We start from the raw sequence: 23,684 nt of genomic DNA on the forward strand, positions 1-23,684 counted from the left end.
TTAGTTTTAGTTTTCTGAAAAATTGTATACTTTAATGCATTCTGCATTCTCCCATGGCTCTGTTTGGACATGTCTGCAATAAATAAAGTACTTAACAAACAGACAGAAGAAGTGTGACACATACTCAATACCCTTGCTTATTTGTGGGAGTTTATTTTTTTTTTTGTGGTTTATGTTTGCAATGGAAGGCAAAAACAACTGACAGAAAGATGATGGCACCACAGGACAAAAAGAAATGTACATACAAGTGTCCTAAAGGCATGACAGACACAAAAAGTCAAAAATATGGGGTGTTAATATCTGATAGTTCTCTCTGGGCTTAACAGTATAACAGACACCAAGGTCAATGGGTTGCAAGCCATTGCTGGAGCAAAAAAAATGTGACATGGTTGTTTTTGCCATCTCCTTTTACTGTAGACAGCTTTAACCTCTGGAGCATTATCGCCTTTATCAAAGACAAAATCAGTAAACTTACTTTTTTCATTCGTAATGTTTTATGTTTTTGCTCTTTTAATTGTGAGGAAGACTTTTGAGGCAAAACACATCAGGAGCATACAGTTTGTTGGCCTTGTGGTGACAAACTTATTGCAAATACAGTTTCTGACTGATATTCTGTGCAGTCCTTGAACCTAGCTATTAAGGCATATGAGGCTGTATGTTTTAAGTGAATATTGCAAAAAGATCAAGTGGAAAGGCCAAATTACTATTTGCTGCAGATTGATATTCACTGTTTAATGGCGCTGGAGAACCTCTTAAGAGAAAAACCCTATAATACTTTAAAATGTTCTGGTTGTTTGGAAAATCTTGTTTCCTCTTACAGACAGTGTTATATTTGGTGCTTACAAATCCTAAGATAATAAAACGTTAAGATGATATATTAATTTTTATTGATAGTGCCTTTTGAATAGCAGTTTGTTATGTGCAGACATAACAGTGGTTTTAAATTTTGAAAATATATATATGAAAATGATTTACAGTTTTTTACAGTGTTGCCTCAAAGCAAAACAGTCTGAGAGTTTTAATTCTTGCCAGGAAACAACAGCTACAGCCTATCCTAAGTAGAAATAAAGAGGTCTAAACAGTAGATGGATGACACTTTTTTTCCCCATGCTGCAGCATAAGGACGTAAACTGTTTAGCTTGGAGGCTTTTTATATAACCCTTAGCAAAAAGCAGTATACTTTAAGTAAATTATATTAAGTATACTTAAGTATAAGTATACGTTTAGAAAGTATACTCGGGCTATGTACTTTTAGTGCACTTGAAGTATACTATTTTAATACTTCTTCGAACTAAATTGGGACATTTTTAAGTTTACAAAAGTATACTGAGTGTATACTGTTCCAAGATCATTTTAAGTTTACTAAAGTATACATTAAATTATTAAGCAAGTACACTAATCTATATACTAGAAGTTTACAAAGTATACTTGTGGTTCACATTTTAGTTTGTTGAAGTATATTTAAAATATACCACCAGTATACTCTTCAATATCCTGCCAATATAATAGTTATATACTGCTAGTCCATATTTTACACATTCAAGATTTACTGAAACTAAAATACTATTTTAATTTGTATAAGTATACTTAAGTTCACTGACCATATTGTAGCACATCAGATATCATATCCTTACAGTTACCCCATAATGTAGTTATAATGCAATATGTTTATACAATTACAAGACAGTATCTTGATAACTTTGGTTTATTTATATAACATATAGGTTTTTTTTTCTAAATGCCATCTTAAACTATTACAGACTGCATTTCAAAATTAAAAAGCTTCTCTTAAATCAAACCGTTCTTAGGTTTCAATATTAAAATAAAAATGTAAACACATTTACATATGAAAATATAAAAACAATGAAGTCATTCTTTGTCAAAAATTAAAAACTGCAATTGACATCAAAAATCTAAACAAAAGTGTGTTCCAGATAAGGACTGAATAAGAACTGAGAACTGAAGTCCTTGGTTTTCAAAAGAAGCTTAGAAAAGTGCACATTTTCGGAACAAAATATCTTCAAAGAAACAATATTTTTATGACTTTTCATCTAGTTGCTTTGAATAGCTTAAATTGTTGCATTTCTTTCTAATGATCCTCCTGACATCTTGCATGGTGGTGTCGGGGAACTTCGCCTGGGCATAGGCTGTGAGTACAAAAACAAATATACAAACAAAACATTACTTATTGGTAAATTTCTTTACTATCCACATCTAACACACATGTCAAACAGCCATAAAAGAATGTTTTTTCACGTATATGTTTGGAACTTAAATATAATCTATAATATACAGAAACTGCAAAGAAGAAAGATGTTGTTAACAAAGTTCAATTCAGCTTATTTATATAGCGCCAATTCAAAAGCGAAGTTATCTCATGGCACTTTACAAAGACAATTTAATCATATCATACAGACAAATTGTTAAATATTTTTTATCCCCTGATAGCATTCAGTGATGGACTTTGTAGTATTCCCTCCTCCAGAAAGTCCAGAATACCATTTTTCACAGATTCTGAAACTAGTGCCTCTCAAGTGCAGACTCAGGGTCAATCAGAATATCTGAAATTGGTAAGGCCCTATAGTCACACAATATTATAGGTAAGTCAAAATGGTTTAGCACTTGTTGACATAAATACTGTCAAACAGGTTTCTTCCTTTTTAATAGCAGCAGGTTTCCTTTCATGCTTGCTCAGTATGAGGGATTGCTGCAAATCCATGGACAATGCAGACGACTCCCTGTGGCTCTACGCTTCTTCAGGAGTGATGCTGCTTGGAGAGACTTTGATGCAATCAACTGGTTCCCTTATTTAGGAATTTTTTTTTTACCAATCTGTATAATCTGACCCAATCTGTATAATCTGATTCATTTTTTTAAAGTACCTTGAGATGACATGTTTCATGAATTGCCACTATATAAATAAAATTGAATTGAGTGTGATGTGCTTTGATCCCTCATAAGTCTCCATCAAAAATGGCCCTTGTTTGGTTTAAAATATGGCGCACACACTTTCTCGATTGTAGCATCAGTAAATAACTGATATGCCTCATGGCCTCTTAAAAAAAGAAAAATGTGCATTTACCTGAAATACTTAAGCTTTGTAAAACAGAAAAGGCCAGGATGGAATGAACACACTGTGAAACAGCCTACTGTAACTCTACTGGTATTAAAACTAATATTAACTGAATTAATATATCATCGCCAATATTACAGAACACCAAACAATACAGTCATTTGCTCATAAAAGAAGGAGAAAACAGCACGTATTAATTTTTTTTAAGGACGGTTTTTGTCCTAAATTACACGCACTTACCAAGTATAGCGTCAAGTTTTGTGTTGTCCAGTTGTGGCTTCGACTCCACATTTTTGTGAGCTCCTGACTGCCTCCCAGTCAAACTTGAGTTGGCCAGTGTTTCTCGACCATAGACGAGCACCGCCAGATCCCCAATGTACAGTGCTGAACTTGTAGTATGCACTGACTTCAACTTCTGACTTGGGACTTTGACATCATACCCTGGCAAAAGGGGCACCTGCGAAGATTTGAATGTTATTCACCAAATAATTATTGTGAAATTGCTTAAAATGTTTGGTCATCTACTGTATCTATTTGACAGTAGTAGAAAACTTATCCAAAACAAACAAATTGTGAATCCATGAAAATATCATTAAATTTAAGACAGCTCCATTGAACAAACATTTAAAGAAATTAAAGGTAGTTTAATTGAAGATAAGTGGTATATAGAGTATAATAAACCATGTGGACAGTTAATAAACCGGAAAATTGTACACCAAACACTTTCATATATGTGTCAGGAACATATAGTATCCATGAGGTAAATACCATATCATTATGGTCAGGCACAACTTGGGGAGAGATGGGTAGAGAAACTGGTGGCTCTACAGATGTTGTTGACAATGGTTGTTGATTGGTGATTCTTTCAACCACATCTTTCAGCTGTGTCACCACTGCTGGAAGCTCTAAAAACAAATGAAAACAAGGGAGGAAACAAGGAAACAAAAGCTTAGCGTCATTAGTATTGATACCATTTTAGAAAATTGAATTGGTCATTTGTGTTATGAAGGGTGGGATAAAGGCTGGGGTGATTAATGGGGCTTTCTGAAAGGAAGCAACGTTCATACCGCTGTGCAGTGTGAACCTTTGACTGCAGCACATGCTGCAGTCAAAGTTAAGCATATTAAAAAGTCAGAAGGAGAGGTGGGAACACCAGAGAGCAAAACACAAAAGGTAGTGCTGTGTATTGACAGAAAACTGGTGAACTAAGGCAAGCCTGAAACTGCTGTTTAAGAGACTGAACTCCCAGAGCCGCTCCACAAACCTGAGGGTTTCCTTGACCCACAGCTTCTTCTTCCTTTCTGCCATTTTTCTCTGAACCAGCAGGGCTAGTGCTAGCGCTAGATTCTTAGCACAGGAGATAGATGCATATTTTTCTTTATTTCATATATTGCAAGGTGTATCGGATCTGCTTTAAAATTTAAGTAGAAGACTGAAGCTAGATTAGGGTCCTTTTCCTTATTTGGCTTAAAAAACTGTGTTTAACAATTTGCTTTGCTTGAATTGAATTATAAATAAATACCTCTCATGGCATCTAGGATGTCTTTCACATGGGCTTCTTTCAGACTCTTGTTCTCTCTCTGGAGCTTTTTAAGTTTCTGCTGTGCCACACTCCAGTTTCTGGGAAGCTGCTCCTCATCTGATGACTCCTCATTTGAGTTACTTACAGCATTCTAAATTGCAGTAAATTTCACACCATAGCAATTACACTAGCTTAAATTACACCAATTAAAATACAGTCAAAAATTTTACCTCTGAATTTATTTTTTTGGCCAACTTCTTCTTCAGCTCCTCTATCATTTGGTTTGCTGAGTCTTTTTCTGGGGCGGTTGCTTTCTTCATTTTCTGTGACAATTTTAATTCAGTTCTGTATTGTTATAACGGGTTATAACAATACAATACAATACGGTCTAGCATCACAATTAATGATGATTTACTCTAGTTACAGATGGATCACAACAAGATTTCAAAATGTATGAATAAATTTTAACAATCCAATAGAAATGTTACTTTTCTTCTGAATTACAATAGACTCGTCTTATGCTGAGTTATTTATGCGGGCAGCTACCTTTTTTGTTTGACCTTCATGGTCCTCCTCTTCAAAATCTTTCCATTTGCTGTTTGGTTTACTCTTCCGCTTGGGGGCTTCTTGCCAGATGTCTTCACCATTTATGAATTTTTGTCTCTTCTTGCAGAGGTCACTGTAGTTGTCTGTGTAAGAGAAGTTGTCCAGTTAAAAACAGAGAGATTTTAAAGTGCATTGAGATGACGTGTTGTGAATTATCTATACTAAATAAACTATTAAAACATGAAAAAATGAAGTTGCAATATTAAATCATATTCAGCAAATTGTAATACACGTTCTGTTAATTTAGTGTGTCATTCCTATTATCCTGTGTCTTTTAGGGCCCACTCCTGAAACATGCTACATTTTGTGTTGTGGAGGCCTGATTTTTTTTATTCTTTTAATCCCATCAGAAACTTATGACTCGCTTTATCAAAATTATGTGCACATAAAAGGATATATTTTTTGAGTGCAACATGGTTTAAATACCATGTCACCAGGGGCGGCTCTAGACAGGGGGTAAAAGGGGCCAGTGCCCCTATAGAAATGGTCCTGGCCCCTTTTAGGGCCCCTGTATTAAGGACAACACATTTAATACACTTCTTATTATATGCACATAACTGCTTGGTCATTTTGACCAATCTAAGTTTTTTACCTGTACAGTTTTACAACAAGGTTTTAAAAATTAAAGTGTTTCAGTAGTTTCTGTAGTTCCAGAGCCACAAGTGGCTCCCCTTAATATTATTAGACAATTAAATATTGCCCTGTTTTATTGTTTACCTGTTTATTTTGTGCCCCTATGAAAAAACACTGGCCCCACCTTGGCCCCCCTGGTAAATTTCGTCTAGAACCACCACTGCATGTCACCTTATAATTTCTTTGCAAAATCAAGTTAGGACTATAATAAAAATACATAATGTAATTTAAAAAATACTTATAAAAATTACAGTTCATAGTAGTCCTCAACCAATTCTTTCAACGTTATTGTTAATTGCCTACATATGAACTAACCTCCTAAAAAAATGTTGAATAATGTATCTTTTTGCTAGCTTGTAGGTTATCTTTAAAAAAAAAAAAAAAAGCAGCATAACTGGGCATTGCAAAGCGAACTAATAAATGAATATAGATAACTATAGGAAGTAAAAATTAAGCTTACCATCAAACATTAAAACCTTTGAAGGAAAAAAGGTTTGACCGCTGGACTTTTTTCTGCCTTTGACGTCCCACTTTACCTCTATCCATCCATCTTCATCTTCTAGATTAGGGCACTCAGTTATTATTTTAGGACATTGTTGCTGATCAATAGGACTTATCCACGACGTTTTCCCAACTTCCACAGTCTTGTCTTTAAAATAATAAAGGGCAAATGCCATCTCTGTATCATGAAAATACGTTCTGGGAATAGGAGCTTTTTCCCCCTTTTTTTGGGGGGGAGAAAACGGTTAACGCAGCGATGGGCGGGAATTTGCTATCGGGCTTCCTATTGGCTGCCTGGTAGAGAGGCGGGAACATGGGCGGAAACGGACAAGGTCAGGTGACGTCAGGAGGGGTAGAGAGAAGAAAACCTCTTGTGAATGAGCCCATTAGATCTATGGCAAAACGTCTTTGACCTTATCAAAGATATTTGGAGGATTATACAGCAGATGTCCCAAGGAGTACCAAGCACAGATGGAAAGTAAAAGTAAGTAAGAGATAATAAATTCAGACTACTATGATTTCAATGTCAAAGTTCAAAACAGCTAGCTAGCTCTCCTAGTCATTGTGGCTAGCATTCCATGCTAGCCACCATGGTAAATGCCTGGTAAAGTCTTATATATATATATATATATATATATATATATATATATATATATATATATATATATATATATATATATATATATTTATATATATAAATATACTGTGTATGTATATATATATATATATATATATTTCTTGGTTTTTTCTGTAGCTGCCCATGGTCTACATACAGTCTTATTTGTAGGCAAAATACAATTTTAAAGATCCACTCAGTATACCTGTGGACAATAAAATGCCTTGAGTGGTCATAAACAAGTACAACATTCCACCTTTCCAGGGCCTACAGGACAACCCACCAGAGCATTTGAGTCAGCCTGTTGCTTCACGCAGAGTTACAGATGTAGACAGCAGGAGTTCCTTCACTACAAGTCCTTTGGACATGGCCTTTCAACAGGTAAGCATATAATGACAGTTTTAGTCTCAAGGGGATTTTTTTTCCAAATTATACATTTAATTATCTAAATATATCGGTTTAGCAGGGCACTAGACTCAAAATTGTTGCCACTAAGAAACATTGGAAAATAAGAACATAGTTCTTAATGAGAGGCACCAATGTCACCTCTGAACATGGAGAAAACAAAAAGAAATAGGGGTGGGCTTAATTAACAAAGGTACAGGAAAGAAAACGTATATAGGTGAAGCATAGAGTAATAAGATGAAAAACATTGCTCCCCCCAACTTTGTTCTTACAACCTGGTGAGATCCCTGATGTCAAAGCATCTTCTGTTGCCAGGATAAATTCCCATATTTATCTTGGTAATGCCTGGTTTTATTTAATATTGGCAGCTAAGGCTCTGTTTTGGATTTGTTGATTGGGCTTGATATACATGAAGTAATTCATTTAGGTATTCATTATTTATGTTTTCAATCTGTAGAATACTGGCTGTAATGTTGACAGCAACACAGACGATCCCATGAGTAACACTTTGACTGATGGAGAGGAAGAACCCAGCAGTTCCAGCAATGAGGACGAACTCAATAATGACAACTCTTCCACAACTACCATGACTGATATGATAATACAAAAGGTACAATTCTAATTACAGTTTTAGCCTTATTGGGATTTTTTGTTTGCTCTTTTAGTGGATAGGGTAATGCACTAGGCCAATTTCATTATCAGAGTAATACTCTTCAGGGGGTTCTAATTACACCCTCAATTTGTCAATGGTACACACATTTCACAGTGAAAGCAGTTTGCTGTAGTAGCTGACCTATCCTTTAGCCTAACCCAGCAAAAGCAACAGCACACTAGCTGCACAAATCCAAACATTCTTATAAAAATATATTTTCAACTCTGTTTCTTTTGTTCATATGTAGAATGATAACAAAATGAACACAGAAGAACACTGTATGGACACTTCCACTAGTGAAGGGGAAGATGAGGAACTCAGTACTGAGAGCATGACCACATGCATTTTGGATGTACACATTCCAGAGGTAAATTAACTTTTGTATGTGGTAGTTTATATATGTGTTCTATATAGAAATGCTTTCTCTTTTTAATTAATTTCTTCAACTACTCCTTTTTTCTTTGTTAACCTGTAGAATGAAGAAGCTGTGTCATATTCTGAAGACAACTTGACTGATACGTCTAGTAATCAAGGTGAAAACCATGCTGATGATGAAGACATGATGGAGGGGAATAATGCTGGAGAAAAGACACCCAAACTTAAAGTGGTATGTAGAAAGTAGTTCGAAAACATAGTGCTAGTAGTAGTAGGGCTGTTACAAAAAAATTAAAAACTTTGGACACAATACATAATAATGATAAAGAAGGGAGTTACTTTCAAAACTAAGCATTAATTGTTTTTCAATTTTGCTATAGGTAAAATGCTTTATGCTAGATGGAGATTACTGCTCAAGTTTGCTGCTGTTCATTTTCATTCATACATATTTTCTCTTTTCCTTCATTCTATAGGGCTCTGAAGACCAAGCAGATGGTGACAACCCCCTATATCCTGGTGCATCTATTTCAAAGGGAGAAAGTATACTGATGCTAATGTCTTATGTGCTGCGACACAACTTAACAGGCAAGGCAGTTACTCACTTACTGGAAATGTTTAACCTAATGTTTCCAGGTCTGATTCCACCCTCACCCTCCTACCTTTTCCACAAAGAATTTAAAGGTTCATCTCAATCTGAAATTCACTTTTATTGTGAAAAATGCCTTGCATACCTTGGCAATAGTGCACACTGTAACTCTCAGTGTACCCATTGCAACGAAGCGTTTGATGCCAACAGAAGATCTTTTTTGAGGAACTTTAACTTTAACAAAAGAAAAACTGAAAGTTGTAAAGTCCTAACTGAAAGTGTTAGGGATTTTGGTAATCCAACAATGCAGAAATCTATTAAAATTTCGTATAGGCTTGCAATTGCAAAGTTGTGTGGAAATCTAAGCAACTGCTTCTGGTCTTTCAACCGTTTTTTGGTCAGTGGAGTTCTGTATCATAGTCAAAAGTATGACAAATTGAAAAAGAGATACAACAGTGCAGTATACTTAAAAGATGGAACACTTTGTTTAATTAATGACTTGGTTATTTTTAAACAAAAATGTTCACATGAAATTTCTGCTTTGTGTTCTTGTACCAAAATGTGTTGTGTTTTAGTTGAAGTACTTGCTAAATTAGACAGACCTGTATGTAAAGATTCACAGATCAACATACAAAGTACTTTCTTATTTGAGGTTAAAAAAACTGAAACTGTTAACGCTGTGTGGCCTGACATGCTTCTAACCAAATGTGTTCTTGTTGAAAGAGATAATGCTTTGTACATAACACCATTGCCAAATGCTTGTGAGAGACTAGAACTTGACCAATAAAGTCAGTCAAATGTTTCCCTGTGTCTGTGTATGTTTTAAGTTACACAAAGATAAATAAATTACATACAAATCAATATACTGTAAACTTTTAAACACCAGCACTATATGATCTTGAATATACTTTATCTTTCATTGTTTACTGGATCAGCACATGTATTAGTACTTTGTGGCAGAAATAAGAAAAAAAGCACAATATACCATAATACAAGTACAAGATTAAGTATTAAAGTATAGGCATTGTATTGATTTACTTACCCGTAGACTTCTTTTTATACTTATCAGTATAAGTCAAGTACACTTGACTATACTATTGTAAAGTATATGATATATAGTTTAGAATAAGTAAACTTTAAGTACACTGCCGGATTTTAAGTATGAAATTAGTGCACTTTTAGTATACTTGAATAAACTTCTTTTTGATAAGGGAACTTCAAGTGTAACTCATCATAAAATCAACTGTTTATGTCAATAAATTCCATAAACTGGGCCTATAGTTTACTGTTTTAATATTACTGTGCGATGTTTTACATTTTCATGAGATTCCTTTGTTCTATAACATCAAACCCTCTTAGTCCTGCGCTTGTAAAGATAAACATTGAATATTGTCCTGTAGTGGAACCAATTGGTCTATAATGTAGAGGCTGGTTTTAACTTTGGTCATCATAGTCCCTTGTTTGGGTATAAATACAACTTACTCAGGCATGCACCTCTGTAATGACTCATCCTGCATACGGCACTTTGGCAGCACAGGCTATGGCATTAGTGAGTCAGCTCTTTGAGTCAGATGCTCAAACTCAGAAGGGCTGCAGGTCACTGGGCTACACAAAGCCTCCCTTAACCTCCACGTTCAACCGGCTGCATAACTACCCTCTACAAACTCTACATGCTCCATTCTCTGGTCCTGATTAAACCCCTACTGCTTACTCCCATACTTAGCTGTGCTTGCAGGTTCTTTGGGCACCAACCACTTTGGTGGCCCTTTTTTCCAAATGTATCTAATGGGTGAGTATCTAGGGTTATGTTTTTACATGGGGTGAATTACACTTTAATATTTGCCTGACCGTCTTTGGTTGATTACCCCACTATGCATAGAGAGTGCCCCCAAGTGGTCCTACAGTTATTATGTGAAAAAAAGAAAAATAAGTCCAGGTACCATTCCATGTGGGTTTACTTCTGGCATTTTATTTCATCAGAACTTCTGAGTAATGTTTTTCAGTCTTTAGAGTAACTCACACTTAATAAAAAGAACACAGTTGACCTTGCGCATATTTTTTAAGAGTAAGTATCTTGAAAGATTTATATGCATAACTCAAAAGTTCTGATTCAATCAGCTACGAGAAAAGTTTACATTATTCTGGACTTGCAAGGGTTTATTGGGTGAATAATAGTGGAACTAGAAGATAAGATTCCTCTTTAAATAATCGGGCTAGTTGGTAAAAAAAAGAACACAAAAAGAAAGAGTTTTCCGATACCTTTATTTTAAGCAGTGAAACAAATACAAGAAAACAAAGATTTGTACATGTGCTGCAAAAAAATCCTACCTTCTTACAGCTAAATCAAGCCCCTTTCACATGACCTTATCCAATAATTTAGTGGAAATATTCTAAGCCTGGATTACAGTGTAAATAAAGCCATTACTTATCTGGCAAAACTGATCCAGCAATTTACAAGGTCAAGACCTAGTATCATATCCACTATTTTACCGTGCCTGCTCCAGCATAAAAACAACCCTTGCAATACTAGATAAGGCACACATTTAGGTGTTTACGTGAAATATTGCCTGGCAACAGTCCTGACTTTTGTGACGTGCTGTCGAAATCCCCAAATCATCACCATTTACAAACAGGCTAGTAACATTATATCAAGTAAGAAAGGCAAATGTTTATTGATAACTTGAAACTCTTTTCATGTTGATAATCAATCAGTACGTCAATTATCAGGAACTCTTCTATTTATGGCAGGATTACTGCTGCTCTTTAGGACCACAGAGTCAACTAAAACTTAAAAGTCTGCTGAAGAATTGCTTTAAATTAAAGATTTGTTATATTAGTGGTTGAGAGATAACAAGAGGATATCGCTAATATTTGTAATCTTCATAAATTACTGGGATTTATGACCAGAAGGGTCTTTAGACTGAATTTTTAAATAGAACGCTGTTTGTGTGCTGTCTGTTAGGAAATGGTACCAAAACAGGTGAACACAATATTTATCAGCTCACTACTTGCAGCAACCATTTCTTTTGTTTTTGACCAATGAGGTATATTGGCATGATGATAAAAAGGAACACAAACCTTTTATCTTGAGCTTTTTTGAATGGTCATTCAGAAAATTTAGATTGCAAGGATTACAAATGTCAGTTTACCGAGTTCATCAAACGTTTATTTAAAGTATTAAAAGATTGTTAGGTATTTTAAATTTTTAATTTATATTTTCTTTAGTTCTAATTTTACATGACTTTTTCAAGTCCTAAATTCATCACATTTTCAGCTTTTTTTTTAGATGCTGCTATTTTCCACATGCGCTTCTACTCTCTGTGTCGATCTGTGTCTGTCGCTCTCTGTGCTGACAATGTCTGCACTCAACACTCCCCAAATAAAGTGTGTGGTGACAGAAACATTAACACAAGCCACTGAGTACCTCTGTGATTTTAGCGAGAGTGTATCTGTCAGCTGGGGCCCGCAGGAGTAAAAAGCACGCATCTGAACTTTTACTGGGTGGTGTTTGGGTGGAGGGTTGTGACAGTCAACATCAAAACAGTAAAAGTAAAGCTGTGATTTATTGAATGTGCTGCTTGTGTCTGCTTTCATGCTTGCCAGTGATACATTATATGACTTTTCTTCTGCTTTCAGAGAACATGGCGATGCGCATGAATTAAACATGTTTAGCAGGAACAGGTCTCTCTCTGAAAGCCTTACCCTTTTCACGATAACCCCTTTTTAGACATTCAGTGGACTTATCACAGCGTATAAATAGGACAGAATTCATTATTCAAGGGAGGTTTCAGTGAAAAATTAATAGTTGTCGCCAGAGGAGTTTCTGTGGCACTTTGCAAAGGGAAAACCTTTAAAGTGTACAGGCTCTGGGGAATCTGGAGAGACTCTGCCCTTCATATTAAAACCTTTACCATGCTACACTACACATTGATATTGGAAATGTAAGTTTGCTTATCACTAATGACTGTGACTAATACCGTACACAGACTGCATTCAAGCCTAAGCTGTCTACAAAATATTTTCAATACGGGGGAAGAGAAACGGGGACTCGTCTGCTTCTGACACTGGCAAGTTCCACAGATTAGTATTTTCAATGCTGTCTATAGCACAAAACACCACAAGTTAGGCTGCTGACATCGGTTAAGACTCCTTTTTGTAACCACATTGAATTATGTCTCTTAGAAGTACTTCACAATACAATAAACCGTCATGGTAAAAAAACACAACAGAAAAGTGGGCATCATGTCCTCCTCTCAGCACTGTCATAAAAGAAATTACATTTTTCAGTATACCCAGATTACTCATGTGCTGAAATCTCAGTGCTGTTGCTGAGTTGTTTTCAGTCTGCCTGTTATCACTTGAAAGATGGGCTTCACAATGCCTTTGTATCCACTTCCTATCTGCCCTGCTCTGCAGGCAATAACAATAATGTATGGCTAAAGGAAAACAGCTAATCATCAATGACTTCAAGATATATGGCATATAGAGTGGCACCTTGTTTATTACCCTCTCCTTTCCTCCTGCGGCATCCTTCGTCTATTCAGACAAGCTGCTGGAACTGAGGGCTTCTTCAATGTTAATTTGATTCATTCTTGTTTTCCATAATAATTGGGGGCAATGGGTCAGTGTGATGAATCTGCTTGTTACATGACACAGGATGTAGCACATCACTGGATACTGTACAGTTTGTATTTCCAGTATCTTCCATCATGTAAAACAGGTGACACATTTTTATTAGCCTTGTTATTAGAAAATACAGTGCCTGTAGTGTCTGTACAGTAAAAAAAAAAAAAAAAAAACACCCCTGGCCCTAATTTTGTCTCCAAGTCACATGCAGTATGACAGTTATTTATTTCCCATTTTAGGTGATATATCAAGACATACAGTAGTAACACATAATTGTGAAGAAGGGAAATGATACATGATTTTTTAAATCAATCATTTAAAAGAAAAAAAACAAGACAAATTTTTCACACATCCTCACTGAATGAACACTTTTTAGCTCTGCCATTTGCTGCAACTTCAGCTGCAAGCCTTTTTTATTAGATGGGTCTATATGAGCTGTGCACATTTAGAGAAAAGTATTTTTCAATTTTTCTTTGTCAAATGCCTCTTGCTCTCTCAGATTGACTTGATTTCTTTATTCACAGTCTTTTGTAATGTCTTACCAAAGTTTCCCACTTGGCTGTTACTGAACCATAAGTAGGAGAGAATGATACTGTCACCACTTGTTTTTAAACTGTGGTTTTATGTGTTTTAGTTTATGTAAAGGGTTCTTCTTCCACCACAAATAGGACTTAAAAAGTTTTGCATATATTATAACAGGCATACTTGGTAGAATGTCCAAAGCTGATCCACAGAACATGTGCCAATGAGAGAAACAGCACATGCAAATATTTTGGTGTGTGTGCCTTCATGAATATGCAGATCATATTCTGTTCAGAGGGATAGGCAAATGTAAAACTGCAAAGCAAATCATCAAACCTGAAATTAAAGGCGGGTGCGATTTTTGGTCCTATATTTAGCAAGCTTGAAAGCCATGTGAAAACTGGCACGCTAAATATTTAAGTGGTCAATGTGGCTACAAAGAAGGCATTGATACAATGGTATTTGATGGAGATAGAATCCTTGATCATGTGAACATATTTGACTGAGATGACAATTGTACAGAATCATTAGTGTGGAAAAAAGTTGGAGAAAGACCATAGATGCTCATTCTGCATCTTTCCATCCATCTTCTTCCGCTTATCCGGTGTCGGGTTTCTGCAATAAACCAAAATAAAAAACAAAACGACTTAACGTAAAATTTGTCACGTGTTTATAAACAAACTAAATAACTGAATATTTAAAGCCACAAATAAAAAAAAAAAAACATCTGTTGGAGGGAGGTTAGAGAGATGCCTGGAAGTGCATTTCCACTCTCGTAGTGTGTTTTTTTTTCCTCCTTCAATGTTTTTTTTTTTTTCAAGCTCTGCAAGAAGTACAGTCATATGGTATGAAATTATTATGGGCCTCCTTTCCTTTGTAATATTTTCTGTCAGGTGGGTGTTGTTAGGAGTTTGTGGAGGTAAATACGGCTGTTTACAGTTTAACGCCTGAAAGAGGCTCCTTCTCTGTCAGACAGAGCCATTGAAGAGCTAAAAGTATCATCTTCAGGTTTTATGATTGACAGTTAATCTTTTAAATCTTTTTTTTATTTTTCTACTATTGTTTGTTGGATTTCTAGATACCTATATTAAAAAGTACACCACTAATAATCGCCATAATTTTTTTAAATTAGAACTATTTAATTAACTATCATTTTTACCTCTGATTTCATAGCTTAGTACTTAATCTTTCTTTTATGGGCATTTTTAAGCTGCCAAAAGTACATAAAATTTACCAATATAAATGACCGGACAGAGTTTGTACATCTTATCCTTTGCCCATTTAAGTAGTCTTAAGAGATGATACCGATAAAATATGTTTGCTATAGAATATGGGGAAGGTAGAACATACCTTTTTCCAAACTGCAAATAAGAACACTAGTACCACCTTTCTGTTTCAAATATGGTTTTCCTCTTGCTTATCTTCCACAAAGACCAGACACACAAAACGGGAGATCGATAGCTGTCTGGTGAACACATTCCTCCAACTGAGCATCGGGTCCTGCAGAGTTACAATGAGCCTTTCACCTTATTCTCAAATTAAAGTTGTTCTTCTGTGGCCTTTGGATGGACAGCCATATGTTTCCACACATTTTGTTATCTTATAACGATGTGAAAATTCAAATCTTACCACACTGTCTTATGAACTATGCTTAAGATTTCTCGCTGACCCATCTACTTTGTTCTTTAAGCTTTGTAATAGTGTTTGTTTAGTACTGAACTCTGAAACCTCAGAGGCCCCTTGCAGAATAGGTGGATTAATACTGAGATTAAATTAAAGTTGGACTCTATTTACTAATTTGTTCACCTCTGGAGGTAGCTGATTATACTGGGTTTTGGTAAATCTGATTAAAATAGGCTGAAGCTACACATGTGATACTTTGCTATGCTTTTTTTTGTTCTATCTTATAAAATTCGAATAAAACATTCAAACGTTTATGGCTGTACAATAGAAAAATCTTTAAAAAAGTTATTATTATTCCCATACACATCATGAATTCTTTGAAGCCTCTGCTTATACTTCAAATCAGCTTTTAATTTGAAAGCTTATAGTGTTATAAGTGACATTTACATTTTTAGATCAAAGTCGCCTTCAAAATAATCAAGATTGTTTTGATAGTATCCCAGCTGGAATAATCCAATCATCTTGCAAATATCAGGACTGCTTTGTCAGCTCTTACTTAATCAACCTATTTTTTCCCTTTCTTTCTTAATCCCTCTAAAACATTTTCACTTCCCTTTCATTCTTTGCTCTTTATTTTCATTTCCCGCGGCTCACATTATCTACACAGTATGGAAATGTTCAGCTATTCTTCGATGCACAATGAATTTTAAGACAGATTCAATTTTAGTTTGTCTTATAAATATACATTTATGTATTGCCTCCTTGTCAGTACCAGCACACCTGCACTGTATATCTGCAGTATCATCCAGCGCCTGCACAAGTGCGAATTTACAGAGAGGAGAATGAATGGCTACCCTTGTATGAGATTTTAAACTGTGTGCAATCACAAAATGTGTGTGCGCACCTACATGAGCGTGTCTTGTGTTTCTACCCCCCGCTGAAACTCTGTGCCTCCTCCTCTGTGTGTCATTGTGGTGATGAGCACTGATTGCAGATTGTTATGGTGTTTGTACCTCTCATCTATCTGGCCCTTGCTGCGTATTTGGCCAGGCCTGATTGTATTGATGGTGACACTGGCATCTTTTCCTCAGGTGGGGAGGCCCTATGGTAGCTTGGGCATTATAAAAGAGATGTAATCAACCAATGTCAAAAACACACACTTTAAAAAAAAATCAAGTGCAAGAAAACTGTTTTATCTTCCCAACTGTGCCCTCTGTTGATGAAAATAACATAAAAAGAGTTTTAGAGCAGGTTCTTTTTCCCTCTGTAGGCATTTTATGTGGTGAAATGAAATTTTAAGGTGCATTTTTGCCTGTTTGACAACAAAGGTGAATAGAAGATAAAGGATGCGCATTACATTAAATCTGTACATTCTCTTTGAGTTGTATAGCGTCAGCGGAGGAATGGGAGCTTCAACCTGCTACATACTTTTAATCAATGGCAACAAAAAGGAAGAAGCAAGTGTTTGGCACTTGCTTGTTCAAGAGATCATTTCTCTCTTTGTGCACTTTGTCCTGCCTCAGTGCTTTGTTATTTGTTTTGGTGTTCTAATCTTTGCTAAGTCAATAATATTCTTTGTAGTCTGAAATTGTGTGTCGGGAACAAAAAGGCCTCCTCCCTTTGTTGAAAGTACCTGTCTGTGACTTTTTATGCTCTCTCAGACTCCCAGATAGAGCAATCATTAGATGTTGTTTTCTGCCTGCAATTACTTTCTGTTACAATGGGTCAAACACTAGGAAAGCAAAGGGGGTCGCAGGAAGACAACGCTAGATGGATTACAGGCAAGGAACTGTATAGGTCCCACAAGCACTGATAAATACGTATGTGGCTCAGAGACTTGCCGTTGTCAGCGGCGTCTCAGTAAATGCATCAGACGTAATTAGTCTAGAGTATATATGGACAACCTCGCTTCCTTTTTATCCAAGTCACATTGTCCTCTCTAAAAAAAGGCTATCTATTACTCAGAGCACTATTTGTTTTAGGAGGCAAAAAACACGGAGTGATGTCTTTGCGATTTTCTATATCAAACGTCGCATCAGTGCTTGAAAATGTTGCACAGACATTTCTCTTCTGGTCCAAAGAGATTTTTATATTCAAAATCAAATGTATTTGATTGATGTGTTTTATGGAGGGCATTCCTGAACTCCATTTTTCCTAATGATAATGGTCCAAAGGATGAGCTCAGGGGTCAGGCTTTACTTGAAGGAGAGAAAATAAAGTATCCCAGGTTCTACTTCATGTTTGATGGTACAATGGAATGAAGAATGGATAGATACTAAATTGTTCCTCCCTACTGCCTTTGTTATAGGCCAAGCTCTCGATATACTAGGTCCTCAACATCCAGATCCTCGCTTATAGTGCTGACACTTTGATTAAGGCCAAAAAGAAAAACACAATCGGGACAAAAATAGCTTAGAGCTGGAAGAAGAGTTGCTCCGCTTCTGCATAAAAGAATCTGACTAGGGTGGTTTGGGTGTCTGATCAGGATGCCTCCGGGGTGACTTCCTTTTAAAGTTTTGTAGGCATATCCAACTGAAAGGGAAACCCTGAGGCTGACAAAAACTCATAATTGACTATACATTCACCCACCTATTCCATAGGTATCCCACTTCATTGTTTTTTAAACAGAGTAGCAAATAATTGAAAGCATTTCTTTATTTATCATTCAAATCATTCGAGCATTTAAGCACGCTCAAGTTTAAGGACAATCTGCTCAAGTTGAACCCAAGCATTAGCATACACAAGAGTTAGTATTCAAGACAATCTGAATGTGACATGGTAGTTGGTACCAGATGGGCTCCTCTGAATATTTCAAAAACTGCTAATCAGCTGGGACTTCCTTACACAGTCATCTCTTAGACTAACAGATAACGGGTTTGAAAAAAGAGAATATATCCAGTCAGGATACATATAAATGAAAATGACTTACTGATCTAGAAAGAGCTTAGGAATTGGGAAATTTGTTTAAAATGATAATGGAGTAAAAGCAGGTTAAATAACCATTACATTACATTTTAGCTATGCTGAATGCCATCTGATTGCATAACATGTTGAACAATATGACACATGAGACATAGCAGCTGATGACCGGACCAAGGGTCAGTTGCAAGGCCACTGAAAGGTAGACAACCAAGTTGTAATGCCTGTCCTTTTGCTCTGGGTCAGGCAGCAGCTTTATCGCTTTGATATAGAGAAACAGAACCGTGTCTGTTACCTCAGTAACACTCCTGAAGCTACATGTAAAACCTACCTTCAGTTCACTCTGTAATCTGCAGCCAAACGATGGAGCTATCTTTTCTGTCCTTTACTGTAACAGCACAAACAAACAGCAGTTTCTGTCGGAGGCATGTTGTGTGTCTTTGCTGGTTTACGTAAAAATTAGGATAGGACTAATAGATTATGTTTGGAGGCTGGTAGACATTAAATGCTTTGCTGTTTTGTAACTTGCTTATAGCTGCACCTGTTCACCAGATTTGTGGCTGAAGGGGAGCAGCCATGAATGAAATAAAGATACTGCTGTTGAAGCTGGTATAATAAAGCAAGGTTTGGCCCAGGGCAGTGGAATGTACCTTTTAAAATGTGAAGCCTAAAATATAAACAATCTGTAGGCATAAAGAAAAACAACTGACACAATTCAATAATTCAAAAGTGATATTAATGCATTCAGGAAAGTTAGATAAAAATGGAGACATGTGTCAAGGACTTACAACATTGTCATCTCAAATAGGTAAAAACACATCTTGATACAATATATAATTTCCCTTCCATCTGTATGTCATGACATGACAGTCATGACAGCAGAAGTTTCAATTATTTTAATGAAAGAAAGAATAAGAAGCACATTTTTTATCTGCAATTGTATAATGAGAATTAACTTTTTTATTAGATCCGGTCTTTTTATCATTATACCGTTGAATTAATAGTAAAAAGCTTTAAAAATATAATAATATTCCGTTGTTCATAAGTTATACTGTATATATTTCTGGCTTCAGCAAAACTCTCAAATCAAACAATGTACAGCAGTATTATAAAAATAAAAATAACACTGAATGGTTCTGTTGGGAGGGGGGGGGGGACTTAGGTTCCTTATTGAGAGACTTACTCTTGAAATGGTAAATACTATTTAATCTTTAACTAGCTACAGAATGCTATGGAAGAGGACCTTTCTAGGATTATGTTGTTCTGAGACCAGGAAAGGCTGTCAGTTGAATGCCCTCACCAAAATTGGACAATGAAATATTTAAAAAAACCTGACTGCTTTAATTATTCTTAATTTCAGCTGCAACAATCAGATAGAATAAGATTCAGTATACGGCATAAACAATATAAAAGCATTGATCCTTCTTGCCCTATACCAGTGGGTCGCGTAGTGATGGTGATGACATGGGGATTATATTCTTGGCAAAGTTTGGGCTTCTTTGTTCTAAAAGTGCACCGTTCAAACGGCACAGACTAATAATGTCATGCTCATTATAACCACACTGCACCATAGTTTTTTTTTTGCTTAAACTTTTTTACTTTGCAACAAGTGCTGTACCCAAGTAATCAAAACAGTCACAAGACCTCAATCCAAAACTGTCCATCTGAGATAAAAAGGAAGGGAACATTCCTATCAAAGATCTTATCGTAGATGAAATTTTCCAACACCCAGAAAATCCGCAAAACAGTGATGGCTGGTGGAAAATATTATTGTTGGGGCTGATGTAAAAACATATTTCTCTGCATAATCAAGTATAGAAAATGGCAACAGTGTGACAAAGAAAACAATTGATAATTAAATTTCCATCTCAAAATGGCTTACTTCACAGATAAAGCAAATTAGCTTTATTGTTTACTATTCTATACAGAGAAAAAAATCAGTGAAAGCTGCACCTTGCTCATTAAGTTTGGCCTATATTTCGTATATATATATATACAGGTGCTGGTCATAAAATTAGAATATCATGAAAAAGTAGATTGATTTCAGTAATTCCATTTAAAAAGTGAAACTTGTATATTATATTCATACATTACATACAAACTCATATATTTCAGATGTTTATTTTGTTTAATTTTGATGATTACAAATGACAACAAATGAAAATCTCAAATTCATCATATCAGAAAATTAGAATATTACTGAAGACCAATAAAAACAAAGGATTTATAGAAATGTTGGCCAACTGAAAAGTATGAACATGAAAAGTATGAGCATGTACAGCACTCAGTATTTAGTTGGGCCTCCTTTGGCCTGTATTACTGCAGCAATGCGGCGTGGCATGGAGTCGATCAGTCTGTGGCACTGCTCAGGTGTTATGATAGCCCAGGTTGCTCTAATAGTGGCTTTTAGCTCTTCTGAATTGTTGGGTCTGGTGTATTGCATCTTCTTCTTCACAATACCCCATAGATTTTCTATGGGGTTAAGGTCAGGAGAGTTTGCTGGCCAATTAAGAACAGGGATACCATGGTCCTTCAACCAGGTACTGGTAGCTTTGGCACTGTGTGCTGGTGCCAAGTCCTGTTGGAAAATGAAATCTGCATCTCCAAAAAGTTGGTCAGCTGCAGGAAGCATGAAGTGCTCTAAAACTTCCTGGTATGTGGCTGCGTTGACCCTGGACCTCAGAAAACACAATGGACCAACACCAGCAGATGACATGGCACCCCAAACCATCACTGACTGTGGAAACTTTACACTGGACTTCAAGCAACGTGGATGAAGTGCCTCTCTTCTTTTCCTCCAGACTCTGGGACCTTGATTTCCAAAGGAAATGCAAAATTTACTTTCATCAGAGAACATGACTTTGGACCACTCACCAGCAGTCCAGTCCTGTTTCTCTTTAGACGCTTCTGACGCTGTCTGTGGTTCAAGAGTGGCTTGACACAAGGAATGCGACAGCAGAAACCCATGTCTTTCATACGTCTGTGTGTGGTGGTTCTTGAAGCACTCACTCCAGCTGCAGTCCACTCTTTGTGAATCTCCCCCACATTTTTGAATGGGTTTTGTTTCACAATCCTCTCCAGGGTGCGGTTATCTCTCTTGCTTGTACACTTTTTTCGACCACATCTTTTCCTTCCCTTCGCCTCTCTATTAATGTGCTTGGACACTGAGCTCTGTGAACAGCCAGCCTCTTTAGCGATGACCTTTTGTGTCTTGCCCTCCTTGTGCAAGGTGTCGATGGTCGTCTTTTGGACAACTGTCAAGTCAGCAGTCTTCCCCATGATTGTGTAGCCTATAGAACTAGACTGAAAGACCATTTAAAGGCTTTTGCAGGTGGTTTGAGTTAATTAGCTGATTAGAGTGTGGCACCAGGGGCCATCAATTTTGAACCTTTTCACAATATTCTAATTTTCTGATATGATGAATTTGAGATTTTCATTTGTTGTCATTTGTAATCATCAAAATTAAACAAAATAAACATCTGAAATATATGAGTTTGTATGTAATGTATGAACATAATATACAAGTTTCACTTTTTAAATGGAATTACTGAAATCAATCTACTTTTTCATGATATTCTAATTTTATGACCAGCACCTGTATATATATACACTATATTGCCAAAAGTATTTGCTCACCTGCCTTGACTCACATATGAGCTTAAGTGACATCCCGTTCCTAATCCATAGGGTTCAATATGACGTCGGTCCACCCTTTGCAGCTAGAACAGCTTCAACTCTTCTGGGAAGGCTGTCCACAAGGTTTAGGAGTGTGTTTATGGGAATTTTTGACCATTCTTCCAGAAGCGCATTTGTGAGGTCGCACACTGATGTTGGACGAGAAGGCCTGGCTCTCAGTCTCCGCTCTAATTCATCCCAAAGGTGTTCTATCGGGTTGAGGTCAGGACTCTGTGCAGGCCAGTCAAGTTCATCCACACCAGACTCTGTCATCCATGTCTTTATGGACCTTGCTTTGTGCACTGGTGCACAGTCATGTTGGAAGAGGAAGGGGCCAGCTCCAAACTGTTCCCACAAAGTTGGGAGCATGGAATTGTCCAAAATGTCTTGGTATGCTGAAGCATTCAGAGTTCCTTTCACTGGAACTAAGGGGCCAAGCCCAGCTCCTGAAAAACAACCCCACACCATAATCCCCCCTCCACCAAACTTTACACTTGGCACAATGCAGTCAGACAAGTACCGTTCTCCTGGCAACCGCCAAACCCAGACCCGTCCATCAGATTGCCAGATGGAGAAGCGCGATTCGTCACTCCAGAGAACGCGTCTCCACTGCTCTAGAGTCCAGTGGCGGCGTGCTTTACACCACCGCATCCGACGCTTTGCATTGCACTTGGTGATGTATGGCTTGGATGCAGCTGCTCGCCCATGGAAACCCATTCCATGAAGCTCTCTGCGCACTGTTCTTGAGCTACATGAAGTTTGGAGGTCTGTAGTGATTGACTCTGCAGAAAGTTGGCGACCTCTTCGCACTATGCGCGTCAGCATCCGCTGACCCCGCTCCGTCAGTTTACGTGGCCTACCACTTCGTGGCTGAGTTGCTGTCGTTCCCAAACACTTCCATTTTCTTATAATACAGCTGACAGTTGACTGTGGAATATTTAGGAGCGAGGAAATTTCACGACTGGATTTGTTGCACAGGTGGCATCCTATCACAGTTCCACGCTGGAATTCACTGAGCTCCTGAGAGCGACCCATTCTTTCACAAATGTTTGTAAAAACAGTCTGCATGCCTAGGTGCTTGAATTTATACACCTGTGGCCATGGAAGTGATTGGAACACCTGATTCCAATAATTTGGATGGGTGAGCAAATACTTTTGGCAATATAGTGTATATATATATATATATATATATATATATATATATATATATATATATATATATATATATATATATATATATATATATATATATATATATATATATATATAATTTTTTTTTTTTTCAGTTTTTTTTAAACATATAAACTTCACCCTCTTTTTATGGGGAGGACAGCGCCTCAGTACCCCCTA

General features: G+C 36.6%; 2 protein-coding genes across 9 annotated transcripts in view; one reads left to right on the forward strand and one right to left on the reverse strand.

Annotated features, from left to right (window-relative positions):
• The window catches only part of pcdh11 (protocadherin 11), a 192,727-nt gene that overhangs the window by 156,917 nt on the left and 12,126 nt on the right, over positions 1-23,684 (forward strand). The gene's annotated exons all lie outside the window — the stretch shown is intronic.
• Positions 1,602-6,537, reverse strand: LOC119788341. 2 transcript variants are annotated; one of them, XM_038292616.1, is made up of 7 exons: positions 6,295-6,537; positions 5,142-5,284; positions 4,826-4,918; positions 4,596-4,746; positions 3,842-3,978; positions 3,314-3,530; positions 1,690-2,147 (listed from the first exon to the last, which is right to left on the reverse strand). In XM_038292616.1, exons 1-7 carry the CDS (start codon positions 6,509-6,511, stop codon positions 2,038-2,040), a joined length of 1,068 nt encoding a protein of 355 aa, XP_038148544.1. In that variant the 5' UTR covers positions 6,512-6,537; the 3' UTR covers positions 1,690-2,037. The 2 variants fall into 2 exon arrangements, with proteins under 2 accessions (XP_038148545.1, XP_038148544.1); XM_038292617.1 differs by lacking the exon at positions 4,596-4,746 and having other exon boundaries at positions 1,602-2,147; positions 4,826-4,920; positions 5,143-5,284.

The sequence above is a fragment of the Cyprinodon tularosa genome, unplaced genomic scaffold, assembly GCF_016077235.1.
Source record: "Cyprinodon tularosa strain WSP-4 unplaced genomic scaffold, ASM1607723v1 ctg314, whole genome shotgun sequence".
Classification (NCBI taxonomy): Eukaryota; Metazoa; Chordata; class Actinopteri; order Cyprinodontiformes; family Cyprinodontidae; genus Cyprinodon; species Cyprinodon tularosa.

Excerpts from the sequence above, each read along its gene's own strand:
- LOC119788341 (XM_038292616.1), bottom strand. The coding sequence starts at position 6,511 with ATGGCATTTGCCCTTTATTATTTTAAAGACAAGACTGTGGAAGTTGGG. Across the intron at positions 5,285-6,294 it reads AAAGGTTTTAATGTTTGATG|ACAACTACAGTGACCTCTGC; the intron begins GTAAGCTTAATT and ends TCTCTTACACAG. Across the intron at positions 2,148-3,313 it reads AAAACTTGACGCTATACTTG|CCTATGCCCAGGCGAAGTTC; the intron begins GTAAGTGCGTGT and ends TTGTACTCACAG.